Here is a 26977-nt window from a genome sequence, read left to right as displayed (position 1 = left end):
AGCGATGCTCCAGCGCATTATCCATGTAGTGGATCTCAGTAAGAGCTGCAAAATACCCCTCTACAGCTGCAGTCACCTCTTGATTCGAAGAAAAACGCTGACCAGCGAGGAAGAGTTGTAGTCTTGGGAAGAGATAGAAGTCAGAGGGAGTCAAATTTGGGGAATAGGGTGGATGTTACAGCAATTCATAGTGCAGATCTCTTAATCTTCCCATTGCCAAAACATCTTTGTGGGTAGCAGGTGCATTGTCCTGATGAAAGATGATTTTTTTTTTCTTCTGCAATCCTGGTCTTTTCTCACGAATTTTTTCATCTAGTCTGGTTAAAAGATCGGAATATTATTCCCTGGTTATTGTTTTACCCTTTTCAAGATAATTAATAAACAAAATGCGTTTAGCATCCCAAAAAAACACCGATGCCATGACCTTTCCTACTGAAGGAACCGACTTTGTCTTCTTTGGCGCTAAACAACCAGCTTCTGTCCACTGTTTTGACTGCTGCTTGGATTCTGGTAATAAATCGACGCACAAAATCAGTAATCAGTTTTATTCTTGTTAAAACGCTCCAAGCGCTGTTCAGAGATTTTCATACGAGTGCGTTTTTGATCTGCTGTGAGCAAGCGCGGCACCCATTTTGCGCAAAGCTTTCTCATTTGCAATTCTTCATGCAAAATATATCCTACACGTTCTTTTGAAATGCCTATATTCTCAGCAATTTCATGCACTTGGACTCGCCGCTCATCCAATACCATAATCGTGCACTTGATGAATAATTTCTGGTGTTGTTACCTTTTTTGGACGTCCTTCAAGTAGATCATCTTCAAGGCTGGTATGGCCACGTTTAAACTCGGCTGGCCATTTATTAATTGTCGAAGAAGAAGTAGAGTGCCCATAAACTTTTATGAACTTCGAATGCATTTCTTTTGGCGTTAAACCTTCTTTTACAAAGAATTTTATAACCGCAATACTCAATTTTATCCATTTCAAGGGATACAGACAACACTTTTGCTTCAGACAGCTGTATAAAACAAACTACTTAATAGAATTACTTGCAATTTCACATGGATGCTTATGACAGATGTACCAACTTGAAAAAAAAAATCTTGCCGATAATGTTGCCATCTATGGTCGAGGCCGAGAACTTTTCAGACCACCCTCGTAATATGTTTTATAATTTTAAATAAATTCTCGAAAGCCTTTTTTTTTTATTTCCCAGAGTGAGTAGACTGAACTTTGTTAGCTGTAATATTGGAAATCGCCAAGCTGTCGGTTTCCATCCTTCATCATCACCCCTGTGTAGAGTTCATTTTATTCACCGTTTTCTGGACGAAAAGGGTGACAAGAATACTCCAGATATTTGCCGCCATTTCGTGTTCCTTATCCTATATTCCTGTACGAATATAACGTGTGTTCTATGATCAGTTTTTTCTGAGGTCTGGGGGATTGAAAGCTGATTTTTTCTCCTGGAGTTTGGTAGAAAGAGAGATTCTCATCGAGCTTCCAATTTTTAAAGGTTGATTTTTTGCAAACAATCAAGCGCGATAAAGACGGTTAGAATGAATGCATCAAAGTGCGGCAAGTAAATTTTGAGTTGGGCCTAGTTGGACAGTAACAGTTGAGATTTTGTGGGAAATCGCAGGTCTGGTTTTGATGCCTAAGTAGAGGTACCTAAATATTCACATGTTGGTGAATATTTTGAAATGGATTTTTTATGGCGAATTTTTGAGATTTTTTGGTATTGTTTCTCGTGTATTTTTTTTTTATCTAACTCGTTCTATTCTGGTGTTTATTTATTTATTTTTATAATGACCCCATACATGAAAGGTCACAGACGTGTAACACAAGAATTCCATGTGTAGGCAGGTGGTTAAGAAGACGGAAGAAATCTATTTAAGAAGTTTCTTGAAAATTTGAGGAAAGGCTGCTATAAAGAATTGAGGAAGATGGAATGAAAATCAAGATGAGAAAGGTTCGTTGTGTTTGGAGGTGAATTGTGTATGGATATTGAACAGTGGTTGCTCGTATTCTTACATGATTAGATGTCAACGTCGTGAAAGTACCTATAAAAAAGCATATTGCTGGGACGCCGACTATGAGAAAGTAATTGTAAGTAGCCTTTAAGAGAGGGATCACCTATTAGGCCAATGTTCTCATCTGTATACATTCAAGAATCATGAATTCATATGGAGGTTCCGGATGCACCACCCTAAATGTGAGAACAGTATTCTAAGGTTGGTCGATTTGGGATTTCCAAAACAGGAGAGAAAAAGTGTTCTGAAAGAAAAAAAAATAACAAGTATTTTGAAGGCTAAGGAAACTCTCCATATAATATGTTTATACCGGAATAAACTAAATGGGAAAGTTAGCCGTAGAAAGGAAAACTGATTTTGACTAGAAATCGGAACGTTATCAGAAGCAAGAGGACTGTGAAGTAGAACCTTTCGTGGTCATAAGACAGTTCTATGGAACTCACTAAACTGTTGTCACACTACTTCAGAATAATGAGGCGATCGGTGTGTAAGACATTGGCTGTAGACGATCTTGAAGTTCTGTTCTTCTTTTTCTTCATTCGAATAAAAAATTATTAGCAAAGCATTTATGATGTCTTTCACAATTAGTTATAAAACAAGAGATTAAATAGCAGAGCCATACGGTGTATAAGTATTAGCAGAGAAGCTCATATAGCAAAGCCAAAAGAGCGATAAGTATTTCAGCTATATAATATTGTGATTTTATCTGCCGTTTGCTGTATGGAGATAAAATCGCAAGTATTTGTCCATGCTCGTCATCGAGTCTCCCTTCTCCAGATACTCTACACTCAGACTCTCTTCAAGCACAATTTGAGCGAAGCTACTGCGATATTATTCGGTATCTGGTAACGGAACGAACCACTTGAAGTCTTTCGCTAGGGTTGTTTCTGTGTACTACCAGTAGATCGTTCTGTGGAACAGAGAACGCTGTATGTCAGTAATTTTATTTAAATACCTTTTACCGTCATAATTTCAACATGTCCCCTTTTCCAAAATGTCTTAATCTGAAATTCTTACGCTTCGTTCTTTCATTTTTGCACTCCTTGAGTATACAGTTTATAAATACACGACATCGTGCTGAAAGATATGACAACAGCAGTAAAACGCGTCAAATATTTCGTGATTGAAGGTCGAATGTTGTGCCCATATTACTGTTGTCATCGTAGCAAGACACGACCTTTCAAGTTTATCTTGCTCATGTCAGCAGTATTTTTATAAAGTTAGAAGGATTACTTTAGTAAAATTCTTCACTAACCTTTTGAAGAAGTCTATCGGGCATTCGGACCCCTCTGAAGTGGTCAAGAAAACCTTGACCAAACTTCTGAACGCTGGAATATGCCCAGTCAGCCGCCAGCTCGGTACCAGTCACCACTTGCCTTTCCTCCCCATAAGTAATAACGGTAAAGTCTGTCTCCTTCAATCCAGGGCCTGCAATTCAGATGATATTTCAGTAAATTGTGACATCCGAAAGATTATGAATTTTGAAAATAATAATAATAATAATAAAAACAGGATGATTATATATTGATTCATGATGTGAGATTTTTTTTTTTTTTTTTTTTTGAATAGTGTCGGAAATTACGTTAGCAAAAATTATTCAATTTTTGTTTAGAAAGAAGATGTTGAATGCGAATTAGAAAGTTAATTTTTTATTTATATAATTTATGTATAATGAAAAAAAAGAAAGAACACCCTCCAACATACCTGTTTTGAAGGCCTGTGGAGTCCGTTCCTTACCAAGAAGATAGTTTATTATTGTTGTCTTTCCGGTACACCAAGGACCAAGGAAGAGAATCATTGGTCTTCCAAAGATTTCCGCGTCTGGATATTGAAAATAAGTTACATCTTAACACAGAATTTTAATTTAAGAAAACTATATCAATATTAATGAGAATTATAATGACACTAAAAATCCAAGTTCTCAATTTGAAAGTTTTTTTTTTTATTTTTTATGAATGAATGAATTGAAAGGTTTATATGTGCACGAAATTTAGTTTAATGACCTTATTTTTAATTCTTCAGTTTTAAACTGTCGATAAGTGTTTAGTGTGGTTGAATTCAAAAATGCAGAAGATTCACAACCGTGAGAAGAAACAAGCAGAGTTATTTTTCAAATATCTCTTCCCTTTGGTCAGTAGTTTCTGATTTTTTGCATGGACAAGAACATTAAAAGAGCTTCAATAGCTCAGTCAGCATCGACGAACTGTTTAAAAATCCCCGGTTTGAATTCCATTTTAGATGCAAAAAAGCTTCATAATTTCAGCTGAAAATAAGCTAGCTGTCATAACTTCCCAGAAATTTCGGATTTCATTCCTCAAACAAGCAACTCAGCTATTGCCCTATGCTTCGTGCGTAATCCCAAATAATAACAATGACACCAGCATTCGTTAAAATGCAATCACATTCTTATAAGAAATCGAGATGTGAGGAGAAATGATGTTTGTTCTTTACAATATCTGCTAATGTGTTAATTCGTTATTTAATATTATCTCATTTATATCAATTTCGTCTTTATGATCATTAAAATTTAGGTATAATTAAACCTTTATAGCACATACTTTAAACCTTTAATCATTTCTCGATCTTCATATTTTTTATTTGAAATATTACAAAGAAAAATTAACATTCCCCCTCTCCTGAGAAAAAATAAAAAAATAATAAACGAAACCATCCATTTTGTAAATGTGAATTTTTCTTCCGAAATTGAAAAACACTGTGTTTAGTTGTTTCTGTGTATTTGTCAAACAGATTTTTCAGCTTGTTTCTAATCTAAATGCTTACTCGTTCTTTTCAACATACGCTGTTTATATTTGAAAAATTGTTGTATTTCATTGATTTCACCTAAATCTATACTACTAGATTTAGGTGAAATCAATGAAATACAACAATTTTATTTTAATGTTAAAATAACACGATATACAGCGACATAACTTCGCTGCGAATCGAGGATGCATAAATGGAAAATGTAACTGACAGTAATAAGTGTAACAGCTGACTTTTAATTATTTTTTTTTAGTAAGTATTATTACTAAATCTCCCCAGTTCAAATGCATGTCAACATTATGCACACTACTACTACTACTACTACTACATGGGATCATTTCTCTTTATAATATCTGATAATACTACTACCTCTCTCTATATTCACTGGGCATCTACAGATGCCGTATGGTCACTCGGTGATGTGCCACACCAGGCCTCGCCATGTAGTCCTGTTGTTTGCTTTTCTGGCGGCCTCAACCTCTGAAGATCAGTCTCTCTCTCTCTCTCTCTCTCTCTCTCTCTCTCTCTCTCACACACACACACACACACACACACACACACACACACACACACACACACACACACACACACACACACACACACACACACACACACACACACACACACACACACACACACACACACACACACACACACACACACACACACACCATCTATCCATCCATCCATCTTATTGATGGTCTACCCCTGCCTCTTTTTCCAGGAACTTTACCTTCTATTACTGTTTTGAGAAGTCACCATTCCATCCTTTCTATGTGTCCAAAATATTTTAACTTTCTTCTGTCAATATCCTTAAGGAACCTTAAAGTTCTACTGATCTTTGATAACACCCATTTATTTGTACGCCTTTCAGTATATGATATCCTCAACAGCCTTCTGTAACATCACATCTCAAAAGCAGATATCCGTTTCTTATCTGACTTCTTTAGATTCCAAGTCTCACATCCATAAATCGCTGTTGGAAAGACAACTGCATCCAAAATCCTCAACTTTGTTCCCATCCTTCCGGATTTTAGACAGGTCTCTGACTGTTGTTTTAGCCATTCCTAACCTTTTTCTGACGTCTTCTGAACAGCAATTCTTCACATTAATAATGGATCTCAGGTACTCAAAGCTGACTTCCTCAATTTTTTCTCCATTAAGGTACACTTGTTTCTCAAAAGCTTCTCTGTTTGTATTTCCTTTAAGAACCATTATCTTTGTCTTGCTAGGGTTGAGTTGAAGTCCTCTGTTATTACTGATCTTATTAACTTTATCAAGAATTAGTCCTAGTTCTTCCATATCATTACAAAGGAGTACTGTATCATCAGCATACCTCAGATTACTGATCAGTCTACCTCCTATCCTAATTCCTGTCCTGAGCTCATCCATTGCTTCACGCATGATGTCCTCCGCATATATACTATGTGCGGAGAAAGTGGGGAGAAAGTAGACATCCTTGCCTAACTCCTTTTCCAACTTGAAGCCAGTCAGTCAATCCAACACCTGTTCTTACCGAGGCTTCTTTCTCCTTATACAAGTTGGATATCAACCTAATAGTATGTGTTGAGGAAAATCGATTCTTTTCATTACTTTCTACAGTTTCACATGCTCAACACAGTCAAAATCTTTAGAGTAGTCTAAGAAACACATTACCAGAGGGAGTCTGAATTCTTTATATTTTTCTATGATCTGTCTAAGGCAAAGGATCTTATCTCTGGTGCCCTTACCTTTCCTAAAACCTGCTTGTTCCTCGGGCAATTCTGCCTCAATCCTATTTACTACTTACTACTACCTACACATCTAAATGTTCCGTTAGAAATTAATTTTCTTCATGAAAAATGATAGGAGGAAAACTTCTGGATTTGGGACGCGCACACACTCTGTTCCGTAATTAGTAAACATCCCTATTAATGCTTGTGTAATACATTATATAAATATATATTATACATTATGTATATTATAAATATATATTATACATTATGTATATTATAAATATATATTATACATTACATTATTCATATTATACATTACATTATTCATATTATACATTACATTATGTATATTATAAATACTATATATATTATAAATGTATATTATACAGTACATTACATATATTACGTATAATGTTTATGCAATACATAACATTACTCGGCCAACTAAGTTGGCGGAGTGGTTTGCATATTTAGTGCAGGTTCGAATTTCTCGCTGTGGGTAGGGATGTTTATGGTTGTCTTTAAGTGGGAGATGAATTTTCACCACCCCGCTTATTGGAGTCATGAAATGGCTGAAAAAGTTCCATGTTTGGTTTCTAGAGCAGGGTTTCCATATTATGTAAAAACAAATAACATATCTCCCCCCCAAGAAAATTAATAAAAATAGAAAAAAAAGCATTAGGTTACCGATTTGCAAAGTACTATATATATATTAGGATAACCAAGTTATTTTATAAACTTGGTTATTTTAACTCCTAATCCCAAGTATGCAAACAATTAAATTTGCGCCTGAAACAAAGTTCAAGTCTAAAGATGTTACAACACCAGGGCAACTCAGTGTAAAGGTGGGTAAAGATCTGATCACTATTCTTAGTATTTTCCCATAATGTAAAGCACATCTCACTAGAAGTTGTATACTGCAATGCATTATGGGTGGGGTCTACCCAGACCGGTTTCAACTTTTTTTGAGGTTTCCTCAGTGAGTAGCTAGACCCTAAATACCAAGGTTCTTAAAGTTCTTAAAAGAACTGGGAGATGGACTGAGTCCTTGACTCTTTATCCCGTCATCTGAATGAAGAAAATCTGTGTGGATAAGGTGTTATTGAGCTAAACGCTCTAGTCATGGCTGGATAACGGCAATAGCCGGGCCTCAGTTAAAACTTCATTGGCTGCAGCATTGCCATTTGTTATCCTGGAAGTCCTAAAAACGACTTCTCAAATACCAAGGTTATAGTAATACGGAGCCTTATCAACTTTACCTGTAGAAGTTGCAACAAGGTGTTTTTATTTTTAATAAAAATCTCTGGAGGAGATATAGATGTAATAGATTTTTTAACTTGGGGATATTGTATATTAGGATAACCAAGTTATTTTATAAACTTGGTTATTTTAACTCCTAATCCCAACTATGCAAACAATTAAGTTTGCGCCTGAAACAAAGTTCAAGTCTACAGCTGTTACAACACCAGGGCAACTCATTGTAAAGGTGGGTAAAGCTCTGATCACTGTTCTTAGTATTTTCCCATAATGTAAAGCACATTATGGGAAAGCACATTATATTTACTATAACCTTGGTATTTAGGGTTTAGCTACTCACTGAGGAGACCTCAAAAAAGGTTGAAACCGGTCTGGGTAGTGACCCCACCCATAATGTATTGCAGTATACATCTTCTAGTGAGATGTGCTTTACATTATGGAAAAATAGTAAGAATAGTGATCAGAGCTTTACCCACCTTTACAATGAGTTGCCGTGGTGTTGTAACATCTTTAGACTTGAACTTTGTTTCAGGCGCAAACTTAATTGTTTGCATACTTGGGATTAGGAGTTAAAATAACCAAGTTTATAAAATAACTTGGTTATCCTAATATACAATATCCCCAAGTTAAAAAATCTATTACATATATATATATATATATATTTTTTTTTTTTTTAAATTTATGTTGCTTTTTATCACATTCTTTATGACGTTCTTTATTATGTGACAAGTTTTCATTTTTTTACAGTGATGGTTGCAGTTTGGTATTTGCAAGAACTCATTTTCCTAAAGGAAAGATTATCTGAAGTATGTATTCTTAAAAATTTCAGAATGCATGATAAGTAGTTATTAAAATAAAATTAAAAAGAAACACTATCCTTCCATAAGATGTTTTCAGAGAATGTATACTTTAATTTTCTGTCAACCTACTGAGAGAACTTGCATACACGTATGAACGCAAAGTTAGAAATGAGGGTAGCACAGTAATAGGAGTGTCAAAAAAAAAAAAAAAAAAAAAGATGGTAGTAAATCAAATCGATTGAAAGTAATTGGTAAATTGTGCTTTATTTTACAATTGGTAAATTTATTTTTAGTAACAGTAAAATAAAAGATGACAGTAAGCCAAACTGATTGAAATTAACTGGTAAATCTTTGTATTTTAATTTCCCCAAGAGGTTGCTTGTTTGTGAGGTCCTAAAATTAAAGTAACTAGAATAATCTGCGCGAGAAGGTAACTGTTCCAGCTGGTATTTATTTTATAGTCAAAGTTTTCCTCAAGTTTACTTGTCTGACTATTAATATCAGAATTTCTAATCATAGTAAGTGTACACGACTCTAGATGGAAATTCCAGGACCATTACGGATAGTTATAATCTTAATTTTATCTATAAATATAAGCAGATCTTAATTATGTCTTATGAATAATTAAGATATATTTATTAATAACATAGTGTTAATACCGATAGCTATATCTTTTTTGATTTTGATATCTTAATTATATGAGAGTTAATACTTATATCTTTAATGTTCAAGTCCATTACTGATCTTTTCTTCTGACTGATTAAGTATTAAAATGTCTGAAGTATGTATGTGCGTGTATGCTGAGAACGTAGCCGATAACATAGCTCATTTTGGTCTAGTTTGCAAATTATAAGGAAGACTATTCCTTAAAATTCAATTTTTAAATGAAAAAGTTTTCTAAATAGGGTCACTATTTAATGCCGTAATTTTAAGATCTAGTAATTTTAATTCTAGATCTGAATTTCAACGATTTAATCTTACGTTTTCTTTGTGAACATAACAGTAGTTGAAAAATATAATCTAAGTTTGCAATTCCATCGATAATTATGAAACCATTTTAATTCAGATTTTCTATTGTTTTATTTGAATTTATAATAAAAAAATATATGGTGACATAATCAGCTGTTTTATGCGATGCTAAACAAGCCGCTAATGAATTTTGATAGTTTTTGATACAAGTATTTTGCTGAAGATGACTTTCTTGACTATGACCCTTTTTCTGAGTTTTGGTTCGAAATCATAAGTATGTTTAATACTTTGATATGAAGATGGTGTTTTAGATTCTTAGATATCGTGCTGTTAGCTACTAATATATTAAGCAAATCACAAGCTGACGTGATTTGTTATCATTAGTTAATAAACTTATCTAATTAGCGAAGCAATTAATATGATTTGTATTTTATTGATTGTTCCACCATTCATACACTGTGGTTCTCCTTTATCTTTTTATTTGCATTAAAAAACTTATAAGAACTTGAAAGTTGAGTTAGCCTGTCTTATATGGTAGTGATGATAAGGATATTTTTTACCGAAAACTACAATTTGTTTTACTGCAAAAACAGACAAACAGAGAATATACAGAATGCATATGTAGCAGATTACGTAGGTAGGATTAACTGCCTTTTTATGGTTTCATAGTTACCTATCAATACCATTCATGGATATTAATGGGAATGAGTTCAAGTTCAGTTGGACACTCGATTTCAGGGGATAAATTGCAAATTCATGCATCTAAATGGCTTGTCACAGCCAAGTAACTTGGTTCGACAAGCCATTTAGATGTATAAATTTACAATTTATTTTCTGAAATCGAGCGTTGAATTGAACTGAACTGAAACTCATTTCCATTAATACGCGATTAAGTTTTTCAATGAAAGGTGGACATACCGAATATACTGCATTATAATAGCTTTAATGCAGCATTCTTTGAAACGAAATGGAAGGAAACTAAGTACGTAATCAACAATTACAGCAGTGCTGTACTGAGAAAAGGTTTTAGTAGAAGACTTAAAAGAAAGGGGTAGTGTTTTTTTTTTCTGATGAATAAACTTATAAATAAATACATCGATATTTTTGCGAATTTCTGGTAGAATCCCAGATGAATACTATTTTACGAATAAACATCACTTCTATTCCTATAGAAAATAGGCTACAACAGACAACAATGAAACATCTAATTTCGAATTTCAAATATAGAATGCACAATTGGCTTTTATACGATAGAATCAATTTCTTAAGTGAAACTGAAAGGTTAGACACCCGTTCTATCTAGCAATATTTTATGTTTTTTTTTTTAATTTGAATGAAATAGGGATTAACTCATTATACTTATTTTGTTTGAATTGGGAATGAGGCTCTGTGTTATTGTGATTTTTGAGAGTGTACAGAATTATAGAAATGATTGAAATAAATAAATAATGAAATATATATCGAAAGGTACTAAAATATAGACTTACCACCTAAAAGACGGTTGGAAATAGCTCGATATTTGTAAATCATTTCCAAAGGCTTTATGGCAACTTCATAGATTTTCTTTAACTCCTTCAGAACTGATTGTTCAAATGTTCGTTGCTCTTTCTCGTAAACAGTACCAATTTCATCTAATCCGAGGATTATGTCGATATGATCTCGTTTTCGGTATTCACCTTTTTTAGGTAGAGGAATGAAATAATCGTCTTCTTCTTCCTCTTCTTCTCCTTCTCCCTCTTCTTCATCCTCCTCTTCCTCCTCTTCTTCCTCTTCTTCTTCCACTACTACTTTATCAGTGGTTTTTTCCATTTTCTTTTCTTTAGTTTCTTTGGTTTCGGGCCGCTCAGAGGGTAATTCTTCTTTAGAAAGTTCCTGTGCCACTCTAGCTCCAGAAGGATGGGAGTCATCTCTAGCCTTGCAACAGCACATTTAGGAAACAAAATTGTAAACGAATGTTAACTTTAAATGAAAAAATATAGTCACGTACAAAACATTTTATCTAAGAAACATTTGATTATATACTTATTATTACATTAAATACATTTTACAATAATAAGTAAACGAATAGTTTCTTAACATAAATCATCAACTACCAAGAATAATTTATATTGCCTTGCATTAAAATAAAGTAATTAAAGAATTTCAAAACATGACGTTAAGAATGTTTACATTCCACATTTATTTATCATAATAAGATATGTTTTAGCTATAAGAAAATTTTATACACAAAACTATAACCCACTGTTATTCAAAGTTTCAATTTTTAGGTGCATTTCTCAACACTTCGTAAGCATAAGCATCTAATTAGCAGTGTTGAATTTTTATGTCTACTATAATACAGAATTCTATACGTTTATCATGCATCAGAAAGCATACAAGTGCTACCATAATATCAATCATGCGGTTTGAAAGAATACTTTCATTTATGTACAATGAATTGGTGACCAGATTAATTGAGAAATGTGTGCAGTCATTGAAGCATCTCTGGTTTTCTGCATTCTCAACTTCAATTTTTTTAGAAGCATACGCCATTGCCTCATCACTTAAGACTGTGAAGCGTTTGTATGAGGAGAACAGAAAAAGGTAAGTAAGGTATATGAAAGACTCTCTCTCTCTCTCTCTCTCTATGAATCTGGTTGTTCAGATTATGTAAAATTCACTAAGGACTGTGAGGCGAGTATTATTTATTCTTTACCTGCAGTTTACATATATCTGTAAATACATGTTCTTTGGCCGGTTTTCATATTGTTATGTGGGATAAAAAAAATCCTGTCACTTCTGTACTGAATCTGCTAGCCCATCTCGCTGAAGAGTTGTTATTAATTTTTCTCTCGGTAAAAATCGCCTATCTCTTACTGCGGTGAAACAATTCCTGTTTAACTGTGCAAATACTTTGAATTATGTCAGACTCGATAGTACTTACTGAAGTCATCCTACATATATTGCTATGCTGTATTTCACAGCAAGTTCTTTTGATTTTTATTTATAGGGTATATAATAAAAGGTACGAAACATGTTTTATATAAAAGTCTGTTCGCCTATCTCTGGCTCAATGTATGCTAGGAATTTAGACGAAAAAGTATAAGAGAAAATCTGATTGGCTGAATTAATTAATCAGCTTTCTCATCTTGTTATAACATATGTACATCCTAATTGTAATCTGTAGATATTCGCTTTCATGGTATCTATGACTGCAGACTTTTTTCAACTGTAATTAATCAATCACAAATTAGCATATACGATGTATAAATAGGAAATTAGCATCTTGATTTATATTTCAGTTCTAAAACTTGATCTTGCGAATGGAAAATTATACTAATGTAAATTGAAAATATTTCAGAAACCATTCTCAGTCGCGTGTACCAGGAGAAGATTTTTTTGTTATGTAAAACCTGTTAAGCGCCTCTGCAGTACTCTGGTACAGTACAATCGCCAAGACGTCGTGACGGCGTCACTGCATTTGTTCTTCGTTTGGAAAGACATTATTCGAATCCAGTCCTAGGAAGCGAAGAACGTAGAATGACTTCTCATCAGAAAGTAAGCTAGCTGGTATCACACAAAAGATTCTCCTCCCTTAAACTCAGAAATTTTCATCCTGTAAACTAGAAAAACCGAAACGAACACAAACAATCATCAATATGTATAACATACTAGCCTCGTGGCCTTAGTTGCTTCATCTATAAGAATGGTCAACAAACTAAACTAACTAAACCTCCAAAATGACAAAGTAATGGCGCATTCGAATCATGCTCCTCATTTAACAATTTTATCGTAATAAAGCTGTATAATGCCGTGCTATTAACCTTAATGAATGCGTATATTCCGGAATAGACGTGTGATAACTTTGTAATTACTTTAGTTGATACATTAAAGTAGAAAAAAAATGCTTGTAGGAAGTTACGTCATACATTCAGGCATGCATTCGGTTATGTTATCTATGAATCGCGGAAATATCTTTCTCATACGCTTTCTTACTTTCATCAGATAGTTCAATGCAAGCAAGACTTCTAAAAGTGATATTTTCTTTGTGAATTGAGAGGAGTACTTTAAGTTCTGAAATGCGTATTCGCTTTTCTTCCTTTCCGTGTTGGATTTACTAAAAATAATAAGGACGGAAAATTCACATAGGAAATTTTGATGCATATATATTAAACAAGCATCTTCAGTACAAAAAATGTAACAGAAAATTATACAAATAACAGAAAGATTCTAAAAAAAGCTCTGCTGTTATAGTTAATGGAAGGTAAAAACAAAATCGGCCAACACACGCACACACACACACACACACACACACACACACACACACACACACACACACACACACACACACACACACACACACACACACACACACACACACACACACACACACACACACACACACACACACACACACACACACACTTAATGAAACAAATTAAGAAAGACAGCAGATTGAAAAACTATCTCCTATCAAGGAGATAAACGTCCATTTGACGTTGGGAAATATCTATATCATAGATACCATCGTATCTACGATGGTCTACTGATTCCAGAAATTCAAACTTTCACAAGTTTCCTTGTAAAGACGTTCTATAAGAGACCTGCTCTTGTGAAGAATTTTTTGTCTTATTCTAGTTCTGTAGAGATGACGTGTTCAGCAAGTCCCGATTGTTCAGGCTGATGATGCTCGATGTGAGATTTAGGTTCTTCGCGACGGATCTTCCAGATTGTCCATAATGAGACAAGCCACGGAAGCAAGGAATATGGTAAACACCCTGATGACCAAGTGGAAGACATCTCTCCTTAGGAAATGAGAGAAAGGTAGAGATTTTTCTGACAGGACAAAAAGCCATAAAAGTTTTAAGAGGGTTTAACATTTTTGCAATACGTCCAGAAATTCCTTTCATATAAGGACGTGGATTATGAATGATTTACCCTTCAACAGAAGAGGCAGGGGATTCTGTAGTTGCTGCATGCTTTATTGATGAAGACCACTAAAAGCTAATTGACTTAATGTGTTGATGTAGAAATTTATTCTTTTACAGAAGTTTTTCTCTGTAGAAGTGCATCTGAAGAACATAAAGAATGGAAACGATTAATAGTCTTGATAGTCTCGATTTTTTGACGAGGACGGTCGTGTCATTCCATACGAATATAGTGGCCTGTGTGAGACCTCTTCCGAAATACTGAAAATTGTAGGCTGTCGTCATGTTGACGAAGAATTAGCAGAACCAAAGAACCAAAAGCGCTATTTGGTTGTTTTCTTCTTTTTCTAAAATAAATTGAATTCCGGGATTCTTTAAGATATACACAAGTAGTATGTCTTAGAAAAATGCTGTTGAGAAGATGTCTTTCAAAGTGTTCTATAATGCAGTCTGCAAGAGTTAGAGAAAGAGGACTTCCCATTGCATATTAGTGCATTCAATTTGTTGTTATAGTTTGTTTGTTTTGAAGGTAAAATAACTACAGCGGATAACAATGTCTAAAGATTTAACGATATTAGATGGAAATTCTTGCTAGAGTAATACGATGGTCTGTTATTGCCTATTGCCCACACAGCTACTAAAGTACTAGAGGTTTTGCGACCTTTTGTGTGTGGATCTGACAACATAAAACAGCAACAAAAAATAACGAATGAGATTTATATATATTTATATGAATCCTATCTTCATAGCCTCCAATGGCATGGTTTTTGGACAGCTTATCGGTTTTACAACGGGAAACAGATAAGCGATAAATAGATAAACAGCGGGTTGCGAGAGAAAGAAAGTCCTATCACTTCCGTTAATTTGTTTTCAGTTATAAAGTCCTTGTAGATGTTCTCACATCTTAGGATTAGAATCTAGAGCTTTCCAGCCGAATGGTAATATTACTACAACTTATTGCGATACGGAGACACTTAGTACTTATAATTCTGGATATTAGTAATTCTGACAATTAAAGTACGCCTTTAAATGAAGTCTTGCTTTTGAATAATCTTTCGTAGCTACTGCATTAATTGCTTTTAAGTAATCACAATACAAGAGAACTTCCATAGTTCATAGAAACTTCGTAGAAACCGAAGCCCTTTAGTTGGAAAGACTTGAATTTGAATCCAGTCTAGAATGCGAAGATCCTTTATCAGGGTTTTTCAGCGTAAGGTGTATTAGCCGGTCATGTGGAGCCGACAGGGCTTTTCATTCCGCAATCAGACAAACAGGTCAGGAGAATGTTCAGAATAATGTATATTTAGCATAAGATTAAACTACCTTATCTTATAATTATGACTGTCAATGTCAAATCTGGGCAGATTGTGGGAAGAGCCACGCAGTAACGTTAATCAAAGGCGTTGGTTATTTAATTGGTATTACTGCAGAGCGACAGAAAGTCTGAATATTATATCTGATAATTACGTGTGTCTTGGGCTCAGAGAAACCATAGTTTTCGAGTGGAAAAAAGTCTACCTCCATCCGATACTAATTAACTCCCCTTTCACTTGGAACGAAACTAGTTTGTTCCAAGTGAAAGGTGACGCCATTTTCGCTGTCGTGCCATGTGGAATAGAGATGCACTGTTTTTAAATCAACTGATTTGATATAAACTTTGATATTGAAATCATTCACTTGACTGGATCCCTTTATTTGCATGCATGTCTAGTAAAATCGGAGATAAAATCAAACAATAACATGACGAAAATATTACCTCTGATACTTTGCTCTCTTTAGCAACATTCTCATCCTCAGAAGCCTGTCTAGTTTCATCTTTAAGAACTGGCACATCTTCTTTATCACTTTCACTTTTTTCCTCAACAGATCCAGGCTCTTCCGGTTCTTCATCTTCTTCTTCTTCTTCTTCTTCTTCTCCATTACTTTTTGAATAATGTTCTTCTTCTTCTTCTTCTTCTTCCTCCTCATGTTCGTCGCTCTCATCCTCTTCCTCTTTAGACATATCATTTCCTGCGCTTTCCTCTTCTTGTTCTTCCTCCTCTTCCTCTTCTTCCTCTTCATTCTCCTTAATATTTTCTCTTTCAACACTTTCATCATCATCCTCTTCTTCTTCTTCTTCTTCTTCTTCTTCTTCTTCTTCTCCGTTTGTTTCTTCCACTTCTTCGTCTTCTCCTGCTTCCTCTTCATTTGCAGTAACCGATTCTTCAGGGCTTGAGCTTTCCTCGTCATCCTCCTCCTCCTCCTCCTCTTCTTCTTCCTCCTCTTCTTTGTTTTCAGCTTCTTCATCATTAGCTTCTTCATCATTAGCTTCATCAACATCATCATCTTCTTCTTCATCACCTTCTTCATCCTCATCTTCTTCCTCCTCTGTTTCAGCTGTTTCCGTTTCGTCGTCTTCTTCCTCTTCGTTTTGCTCAGCCATTTTTTCGTTTACTTGTTCTTCATCTGAATCATCAGTTCTTGCTACTTCTTCATCATCATCATCATCAGCTCCTTCTTCTTCCTCTCCCTCCTCTTCCCCTTCCTCATCTTCTTCTTCTTCACCCGTTCTAGTGTCTTCGTTTTCATCGTCCTCTACTTCTGTGGTATCACCCATATGATTTTCATCTTCGTGAGCATCTTCATTTGGTCCTTGAATTGATGATTTGGTTTGATGCGATTCCTGGTCTGTTACTTCGATTTTATCTCCATTGGTCGTCTGCTCCCAGTACTGTTCTAAAGCGGCATCAATATGTACCCGGCATTCTTTGGCTGAAGGATTTTTTGCTGCAGAGGCAGGGCTCTCAGTTTCGCCTGTAATAGAAATATATTTATTATAAATAATATCACATTTTTCCATTTAAAAAATGTTATACATTTGGTTTTTTGGAATGCTTTTCTCTTCAGAACTGTTTTACATATTAGAAATTCCTTAAGTTACTAATGTTGCCAGACTATGTTAACTTACGATCTAATTTATTTTTGATACCCTGTACATCTAATATTAATGCAGAGTTCGACTAGGAAACCAAGAAACTGTCTTAATGAATATCTTTAAATGAAAACAAAATTGCCTAAATTTAATCGCAGGTGATTACAACAATTAAAAAAAGTTATTCTTTCATATCTATCACTTCCTTTACCAAGTTTCGAAACAACTACTAAATCATTTTCTGTGAAGTTGTGTTTTTAAAAAAAGTATTTATTTTTGTCTTCTTGTATGGACTAAAAGATATATGGATTTATTTATTTTATTTATTTATTTTTAATTTTGTGAATAAAAGAAGGCAAACAGGAAGTGGCTAGTAGAGCTAAGCTTTTCTTCGCAACTTTTTTTTCATTGGTGAGATTTTTTGGCACAAACTTTCCAGATGACCAAATTTCAACTGAAAATTAATCTTCCAGTTTAATTTCAGTTTTATATTTATTTATTTAATTTAAGTTGCATTTAATTCGTCTAATTCCTCAGCCACATACGCAGTAAAATCTCACTTTTTACCGTTTTCTTCTCAATGTATGATGTTGTTATCATTATTGCTTACCACCATTAACATTTTCTCTGTATTGAGGAAACAATTTTATATTTAAAACGCAAATCTTCATTTCAGTAATTTCGAACCTTTTCCCTCCCCTAGTTTCATCAAAAATTAATAATGGAACTCTCTTTCAGAACATTTGTTACCAAGTTCTAGGGAAAAAAACTTCTAGAAAACGCATTTTCAATTTTCTGCATTATCTTCAAATCAGCTTTATTGCTGAACAGAATTCAAGAATGTAGGACATATCCCAACCCCCACTTACTAATTCAGTATTATTGCCATACTCAGTAATAATATATGGTGTCGAAAATTATTAAATAATGAATACACTCGACAGCTCTTTTTAGTACTTCTTATACTCTTCTGATTTTATGATGTCTCCTCCCATTGTTTATGATTATACATCTAGAATAATTAAGCGTTAAGAAATGCTTATGAGCTCTCACTTCAAATGGTTTGGACATCATGAGAATGAAATTAGAAAAAAAAAAAAACATTCTTCTTGGTGGAAGAGGAAGACCACGGAAAAGGTGGAGAACCCAGATAAGAGAAGATCTAGAAACGAGAAGCCTGAACTTGCACAGTATTCATGAAGGAAGAATTTGAGAGGATAGAAAGAAATGAAGCGATTTGATCCGCCTAACCTGACATTTTCTTTCGGAACTGTTGTTGCTAAAGAAGAATGCGTTTGCTCGCTTACATTAATATCACTTTTAAAAGTACTTTCTTCCATACAAGAGATTTCATTTCAACATCCTTAGGAACATGTGAATATTATAAAAAAACAAAAGAAAAAAACACGAGTAACTTGCTAACTCCTTTTTTTATTCTCCAAAGGGAAGTAAGCGGGCCACATTAGCCCTAACGTTTTGGAAATCGGTTGGTAGCTGATCTCTGACCTTGCCATGGCTGTAGATGAATGTTTTTATTCAGCACGAAACGAATAGACTAAGGTGACAGAACAATATTGCGTATAACTACTTTGGAATAACTAAATTATGAAAGAATTAAACCAAGAACCAGTAATAGAAAAAATTTAAAAATATAAACATAAATGGACGGAACACGTTCAAAGAATGAAAACAGAAAGATTACCAAAACAAGCCTTAAAGTACAAGCCATTAGGAAAAAGAAAACCAGAACGTCCTCTTAAATGATGACTTCTAAGGCTGGAACAGGCCATGCTAGGCCTAAATCCTCGATACGCATGATGATGATGAAGATGCATATAACTACTGCCGTCTTGTTTTCTTATCCTGAGTAGTATATTATCTGTACATATTATCGTATGTATTTGTTTTGTATGGTCGATATCTTTCGGTTGTTTCGAAAGAAAGACCAGGAATTTTCGTTCAGGACGCAAGAAACTTTTATAAGAGCATTTCAACTAAAGGGGAGCAGTCGACTTATGGAGGTTACAGGTTTCCCTTACAGAAACTCCAGATTTTCACCGTAAAAATAGCATCGACCAGAAGAATACATTTAATTGTTTACAGACGGCTGACCTGGGTGCCCAAGTGGTTATCGTATCCACTCTTCAGCCAAAAGGCTACGGGCATGGATGTTTGTGATGTTCTTCATTCATGCATGCAGATATACACTCTCCCAAGATGGACATGGAAGAATTAAATCGAACCCTCTCCCAATAAGGGGAGATGAAATCCTCCTCAGTAATGAGAGATAGAGACTCACCTTATACCTCAGCCTTATTTACAGATGTAATATACTGGCCTCGTATCCTTATTTGTTTTGGTAGTTATTCAAACCTAGCTGAACTCTGCATTGTTCTTTTGAGATGCAAGATTAAAATCCATAGTATCTCCAAAGCAAACAAATAAATAAACCACTATTTACCTGCTCCAAAGATCGATTAATGCTGGAACCAACTGAAAACAAAAAGGTTTGGGAAAGTTAAGTGTTCCTTTAGTTGCTGATTAGCTAACGTGTTATTCTTATGCCGATTTAGTGTCGTGAAAGGATTTTTCTTCCGCTGTTTTGTGGAAGGAAAAAACTTCAATTTGTGGGAGAGAAAACGCTGCCACCTCCTTAGATCTTCTGACTCATTCACTCATCAGCTAAAATACTTTTATAACGGATCTTCACTCCCAGATGGAATTCAGAGCAGATTATACCAACCATTGAATTCTTTGTTGTAGTCCTTGTCAAACTAACTATATTATTAATCTCTGAAGTAATTTAATTTCATAAAATGATTTTATTAGCATGTAAAGAATATTTCATATATTTCTGAAATAAGCTTTTATTCTTTTCATGAAAAATTGATTTCGATTATCTGGATAGTGATAAATATACTGTATACTTGATTCCAAAACAAAACATAAAAATTCATCAAAGAAAAAAAATACTTCCGTATAAATTTTTAATATTTATTTCACTCACAGGTTCCGATATCGCAATACTAACGAATCACGTAAGTTGTTTTTATGACAATCCATTTCCAATATGTTATTCTATTATTATGTTAATCAATCAATCTCTTTGATTAGCAGAAATTTTTTTACTGAAATTTTCCATAATGCAGATAGGGTTTTCAGTATTCTCTACAAAAGCTGTTCCTTTTCTGTCAACCTTGCTTAAAACTTGCAAAAATATTTTTTTAAATCAATTAACGAGCTCTTCTTAGTGTACGCCATCAAGATGGTGTATACTAAGAAGTTTAGGGCTTCTTAACTCGTTAAATGAGAATTCATTTTTTTCGTTGCCTTTAGACCTTCTGTCACAACATTTTACAGAGCTTTGTAATCTTAAAAATACAGAAATATATCAAGTTCCATCTTTAAAATTTTCTGATAAATTAACTTTTATTTTTATAACTCTATTAATTACATGCCTACATGTAATTAAGCTTGTTTGTTCTCAGCATTTCCTTTGAATCGTTTTGCAATGATTTTGCAAACACTTCCCTTCCTTCTCCTCCTCCTCTTTGACATCAGTTAAGGATGACTCTTCTACAGAATTTGTTGCTGGTGGACGACACAAACCACTAGTGATTTATTAATTATTTTACTTACTATGTAAGACCAGATTAATTACTGAATGAAGTACGTTAAGAAATATTAAGCATTTAGTATTGGGACATTTTGTTTTTGAAGATCGTGTACATGTTTGGGTTTGTTTCCTTTTTCCATGAATCTATGTGCAGATTAATCTTCCCACATTTCCAAAGTAAGGGTGTTGTTATAAGGACGACTTAACAGCTCATGTAATCGCCTCAGATGGTCTTCTGTTAAATCATTCTTTTCTTCTCTTTGGTGGCGTCTTAAATTACGAGTACTAAATTTATCGATTTGTAACATATATTTGTTCCCTTTTTCAAGATACAGCTGTATATTTTTTATGTGCAACTTACTCACCCAAGGTTAGTAACCTATAGTGTACCTATAGTATATTAGTATCGTGGACAGACTAAGGGTTAAATAATCTGCGGCGCTCTAAAGACCAAACATGGTCTTATTTTTCTTTCTTTTTTCTTTTTTTTTTTTCAAGACACTTCAGGTCCTCAATAAGCGTTTTTATATTATGCAGACGTTCTCAAACCAACTATTGCAATCAAGCTGACGTAGTATAAACTCCCAGTTATTTAGAATCGATTATCTCCGTACTAGAATTTTTGACTATATTAGAAAATAAAATACGTACGAGTTGGGAAGAATTAGTTCTTTTCCCTTCCAAAACGCTCGTATGTTGATATTTTAACATTTTCAACAGTATTATCAGTATCCTAGTAGACTACGATCGATTGGCATATGTCTCATGTTTGACAAGATGATGGATATCTGTGCATCGATTTAAAATTTTATTGACTTCTCTGATCTAAGAGAATTGACACAGAATGAGGTTTCGTATTTACTGGAATTTATCATCTCCTTTTTTGTCGTTGCTCATGTTTTGTAATTGCATAAAATCCTTTTAAAAAGCTGAAGAGGATGTGGATATCATATGCTTATGTCAGGATAAGCTAAATTAAAGTCAACCTGAGAAGAAGAAGAAGAAAGTTCTTGATCGGAGATCAAAACATTATCAGTAATAAGGGGGAGTGAAGTAAGATTTATTTTCTGGGCAGTAACAACAAGTCTGTGTTTTGATAGCATTGAGATTTGCTAGATTATCTTTGTCCCACTTGAGAATCCTAAGGAGATCACTGTTTAAGACATTGATTATGAAAGATTTTGAAACTTAAATCATTTGGGTAATGTAGAGTTTCCCAAATAAAGAAGAGCAATGAAGAGTATTGTCATCAGCAAAATGATATGTAGGATTTGAAGTTGAGAGAGAGAGAGAGAGAGAGAGAGAGAGAGAGAGAGAGAGAGAGAGAGAGAGAGAGAGAGAGAGAGAGGAGTGTGTGTGTGTATGTGTGTTATGGATATATGAGTGCGAGTAAGAGGTACAGACTCCTGCGTTACTGCAGTGTTGATGAAAAAAATCAGATGACAGAACCCATCTACCATGACACTCAGTAAAAGACTTTAGAGGACACTGGAAATCCACTTACAAAAAACAAGAGGGGAACCATACGATAGTAGCTTGGTAAGAAAGCTTCAATACGAGACACGACCATATGCTCTGCAAATATCAAGAGAAACTACACGAGTTTCTCGAAATCTTTTTATGGCCTAGGGTAAGGTTAGTTTAGTAGAGAGGTCTGCTCTGGAACGAGAATGCCGGAATCTATATTGGTAATCACTAATTCACTGATGAGTCTCTAGAGTGGGGGTCGCCAAAGTTATTTGTCCGTCGACCCCTTCAAGAGTTTCTTGACTTGTTATCGACCTCCTATATTTTACTATTACGTAATTATAATAGGACAAGCAAAAAAAGACGCTTATGTGAGTTTTTATATTGTTTATTTTATAGTTACAGTGTTTATTGTATGTATAATATAGTATATATTATTATATTACTATTACTACTACTAGTAATTTCACTGGTATTACTAGTAATATTAATAAACTACTGGTATTAATATCACTGGTATTACTACCAGCGCTGCTCAACTCTTCAACATAGAGAAGTTTAGTTCGTGAATGAATAACGATTGAATTATAATATGTATGTTGATGAATTTTAGAACATTAACGCTCACTTGTATGTCGATGCTCAAAAATGAGACTGGGATCGAATACTTGTATCAGTAAATAAGAACCACGCACGTGTTGCAATCTCGCTCCCACTGCGCCGGCCGGCAGGAACCACCAACATCCGTTTATTGGTAAATACGTCATTTTGGCCTACTTGATTCGCCTCAGTAACTATTTTCATGACCTTACTCCATCTTACAGGTCCTATTCATGGACCTGTAAGATGGAGGTACTGATCCCACGATTCACTCTTAATTGCGTTGTCATTACCTCCATGTCTTTTGTCATGGAGGTAATCCAAGTTAACCGAATTAAATATTACCCATACCATGATGTCTTATATTTTTCTGTCGACCCCCAATCGACCCCTGAGCCCGAATCGACCCCTAACAATGTCATATCGACCCCTTTGGCGACCACTGCTCTAGAGTGTGAAGAAGCTAGTTGTTTACGAACTAATCATCACTTTCAGGAGTATGGAAGTGAGGGAAATGGAACGATAGTTTGATGGTTGAATTTATTATTTTTTTAAGGAACCGGTTGGATAAACGCTTGCTTCCATGCTGTTGAGATGTCAGATGAATACGATAGTTTATATAAGCGATACAGGATATATGTTCATTCTAAAGCGCGAGTTTTTAGCAGGAGATTAGTATCAAATTGCGGTGAATTTTTCCGATGTTCTTCTTGCGAAAGATCAGAGGAGACACGCTGTAAAAAGTTCTGGTATTGTAGGAGGCCATCTGCCTTGGTTGTCTCTCTTGGAGATAAAGACTGTATCCTTTTGAATGATGTTACCATATTACCATCCTGATGTGAGACAGGTAAAAACAAGGAAGGATAAAAGTGGTGCTCAACAACTTTAGCTAGTGATTAGAACGCTTGATTGCCAGTTCAGCTAGAGGCAGGGTTATTGCACTTGGCCGTTACGAAGTTTGCTTTGTATTTTGGTGATTTTCTTACACTTGTTTCGGCTGTAGTGTATGCTGAGTGAAATAGGCTGGAGTTTTAGATTTGAGCCATTGAATATGCGCGAGTTTTTATCTTGGACTACTTTTAAACATTTGCTGGAGAACAATGAGTTAGATAGAGGTCGGGGGCTTGCAGTAGAATGAAGGCCCGCATTTCAGTAATCATTATTTTAGTTATTTGGTTAGAGCAGGAATCTGAATTGGGAGAGAGAAAGAAATAATCAGACCATTGATATCAACATCATTGATGTTGATATCTTGCGATCTGTTTTCGATAGTTTACTAACTACAATTATGAAAAAAAAATATTCCCTCTTACCAGATACAGCAGAAATCGCAGATCGCTTCCTAATATAATTATGAATAAAATCATTTTTAAGAATTTGAAGAAAAAAGTTTTATTTGTCAAAAATCTTCAATTTAAAGAAAGACCAATTCTATTCTTTCGAAATTTTGAATTAATAAAGCTATAAAGGATGTTATACGCTAGCCTGATTAACCGACTAGTTACCGTACCAGCTCTGCAAGTAGTTGAGCATGGGTTTAAATCCCGATATGGATGTTGGTGATTGTCATTAGATCGGGGATGAACTACAGTGCCCGATACGAGGCCACCTTCTCGCTCATTGGAGGTTTCAAGTAGCTAGAAAAAAGTTCCATGTTAGGTCTCTAGTGCATGGTTTCTGGACTATGCGAAAAATAAATAAAAAATATAAAAAATAGGGAAAAAAATTAGTCCATCTACTCATGGTAAAAATGTATTACAGGTTCACAAATAAACCTTTCGTCGGTGAGAGCCACATAATAAAATACAATGCTGCCAGTCTTAAAAGAACCTTAGTGAAATATAAATGCAATAGGGCTGCTTTACACAGGAAAAAAATTGAATGTGTAATTTTACTAAGCCTTGTACATCACATTGTATTATGAAGTTTTTTTACAGAAGTCATAATGAAGCAACATCGTTTTATCGGTCTTATTGAATCGTTGGAGAAGAATGCGAGTAAATTTAAGTTTGACCATCCTTTGAATTGCTTAGAATTTCCTCTCTTCGTCAAGTGATCACTGCCTTACATTTTTTTCCCTCTTTACTTTCCTTCCAGTTATGCTAACCTCTGCAACTGTATTCAGTGATTCCACAAGGTTGCAGCGTTGCCCATTTGGCAAAAGAGCAAAACGAGTAGCGTCATTCTAGTCACTGTCATCGGCCAGAAATATTCTAACTCACCTGTAACATAATTTATAATAATTCTCAAAAATAATAGTACTTTTAAAGTGGTGACACATATGGGAGGAATCCACCATTGCACTTTTCATGGCTATAAAACCCTATAGATTCATTACATTATCAGTTTCTTATAATATCTTAATTGTGTTAATTAATAAAATATTCATCGTGACTTGAGAGAAAAAGAAGTATTTCTTATAATGCTTAAGTCTTATCTTTGTGGAGCCAATCAAATCAAAGATAAGACATAAAAGTCCTATCTTTGGATGACTATTATGATAGAAAGCTGGGACACACACCTACTATATTCATGCTGTCTATTTGTCTTTAACATAGCCGTTTCTTTCTGTATGTGAATGGATATTATAGATATATAATATCCATTCCCATTCAGAAATAATTCGTAAATAATAGTCAATGCTGCTACTATATTTCAGAACGCATATACACATTTTTTACCATTATATTGTGTGTAAGTAAACGAAAGAACGCTCACATGAAAACATGAATTAGAACTGTAAAACGAACGGTCAGCATATTTTCATAATGTGTTCTTTCCGTAACCTTCCTTCTCTTGCAGTAACGAATCGTATTATTTAGCCATTCTTTCGAATTTCTTCCCCCCCCCACAAAATATTTATTGCCTACAAAAAGAAAAAACTTGGTTAATAAACTTATTGTGTTCATAATTATTTTTCGCACCACACATACCACTATTAATATATTATTATTTATAAGCATGTTTAATAATTATGTGCTTTAAAATTTCAACTACGGGGCTTAAAAATACCGCGGACATTTAAAAAAAACGGGAAATTTTTATACTGCAAGAAGAAGAATATAAATGAAATAACATTGGATTAAATATACTTATATATCAGGCAAAACGTTGATTGATTCTGCCAGAGAGGCATGTGGTTAGGTTGTGGGCAAGGATAAAAAAATCAGAACTCCCTGGTGGACACAGGAAGTTAAAGAGGCAGTGAAGGAAAAGAAGAAAGCATATCAAAAGTTCCTGGCAAATAAGACAGCTTTTACTCTTACAGAATACAGAGACAAATGTAAGAAAGCTAAACAGTGTGTAAAATAAAACTAGCTAAACAAAAGTCATGGGAGGACTTTGGCAAGAATATAGAAAATAAATATCAAGAAGGTCGCAAAATATTTTGGAGGTTGTTGAAGAAGCTTAGCAATAGAGGAAAGAGTGCTGTAAAAGGAATTAGAGATGATAAAGGTGACATGAAAACAGGAGAAAAAGATATCCTTGAAGTATGGAGTAATTACTTTGAAAAACTGCTAAATGAAACAAGCAGTGATGACAGCACAGTGATAAAAAACACTGACCAGGCATGCAGTCAGGAATACATATCCATACATGAAGTAGAAAAAGCCATCAAAGGCTTGAAATGTGGAAAGGCAGCAGGAGTAGATGATATTCGACCAGAAATGCTGAAGTATGGTGGTATAAGATCTTACACTGGCTGCACTGCATAATTCAGAAAGCCTGGACAGAGGGACGAATTCCCGATGATTGGAGTAGAGCTCTCATAGTACCCATATATAAAAAGGGAAATAAAACTGAATGTGAGAATTACAGAGGTATTTCCCCACTGAGTGTTACTGGCAAGATCTATGCAAGTATACTTGAGAAACGGTTGAGAAGAATTGTGGAAGAAAAGCTTGGTGAAGAACAAGCTGGATTCAGGCCAAATAGAGGCTGTC

General features: G+C 34.6%; 1 protein-coding gene across 1 annotated transcript in view; it reads right to left on the bottom strand.

The window, feature by feature from the left end:
- The window catches only part of LOC150105731 (uncharacterized), a 58744-nt gene that overhangs the window by 6708 nt on the left and 25059 nt on the right, over nt 1-26977 (bottom strand). Inside the window, exons 2-5 of the mRNA XM_090394326.1 lie at nt 16196-17232; nt 11020-11446; nt 3733-3849; nt 3284-3456 (exon numbers count right to left, since the gene is read on the bottom strand). Coding sequence (XP_090250452.1) covers nt 3284-3456; nt 3733-3849; nt 11020-11446; nt 16196-17232 — 1754 coding nt within the window. The remainder of the gene's footprint in view (nt 1-3283; nt 3457-3732; nt 3850-11019; nt 11447-16195; nt 17233-26977) is intronic.

Source organism: Typopeltis vanoorti, chromosome 6, assembly GCF_054136105.1.
Source record: "Typopeltis vanoorti isolate ZY-2024b chromosome 6, IOZ_Tvanoo_1.0, whole genome shotgun sequence".
NCBI lineage: Eukaryota > Metazoa > Arthropoda > Arachnida > Uropygi > Thelyphonidae > Typopeltis > Typopeltis vanoorti.
This window is presented reverse-complemented; position numbering and strand designations above follow the sequence as displayed.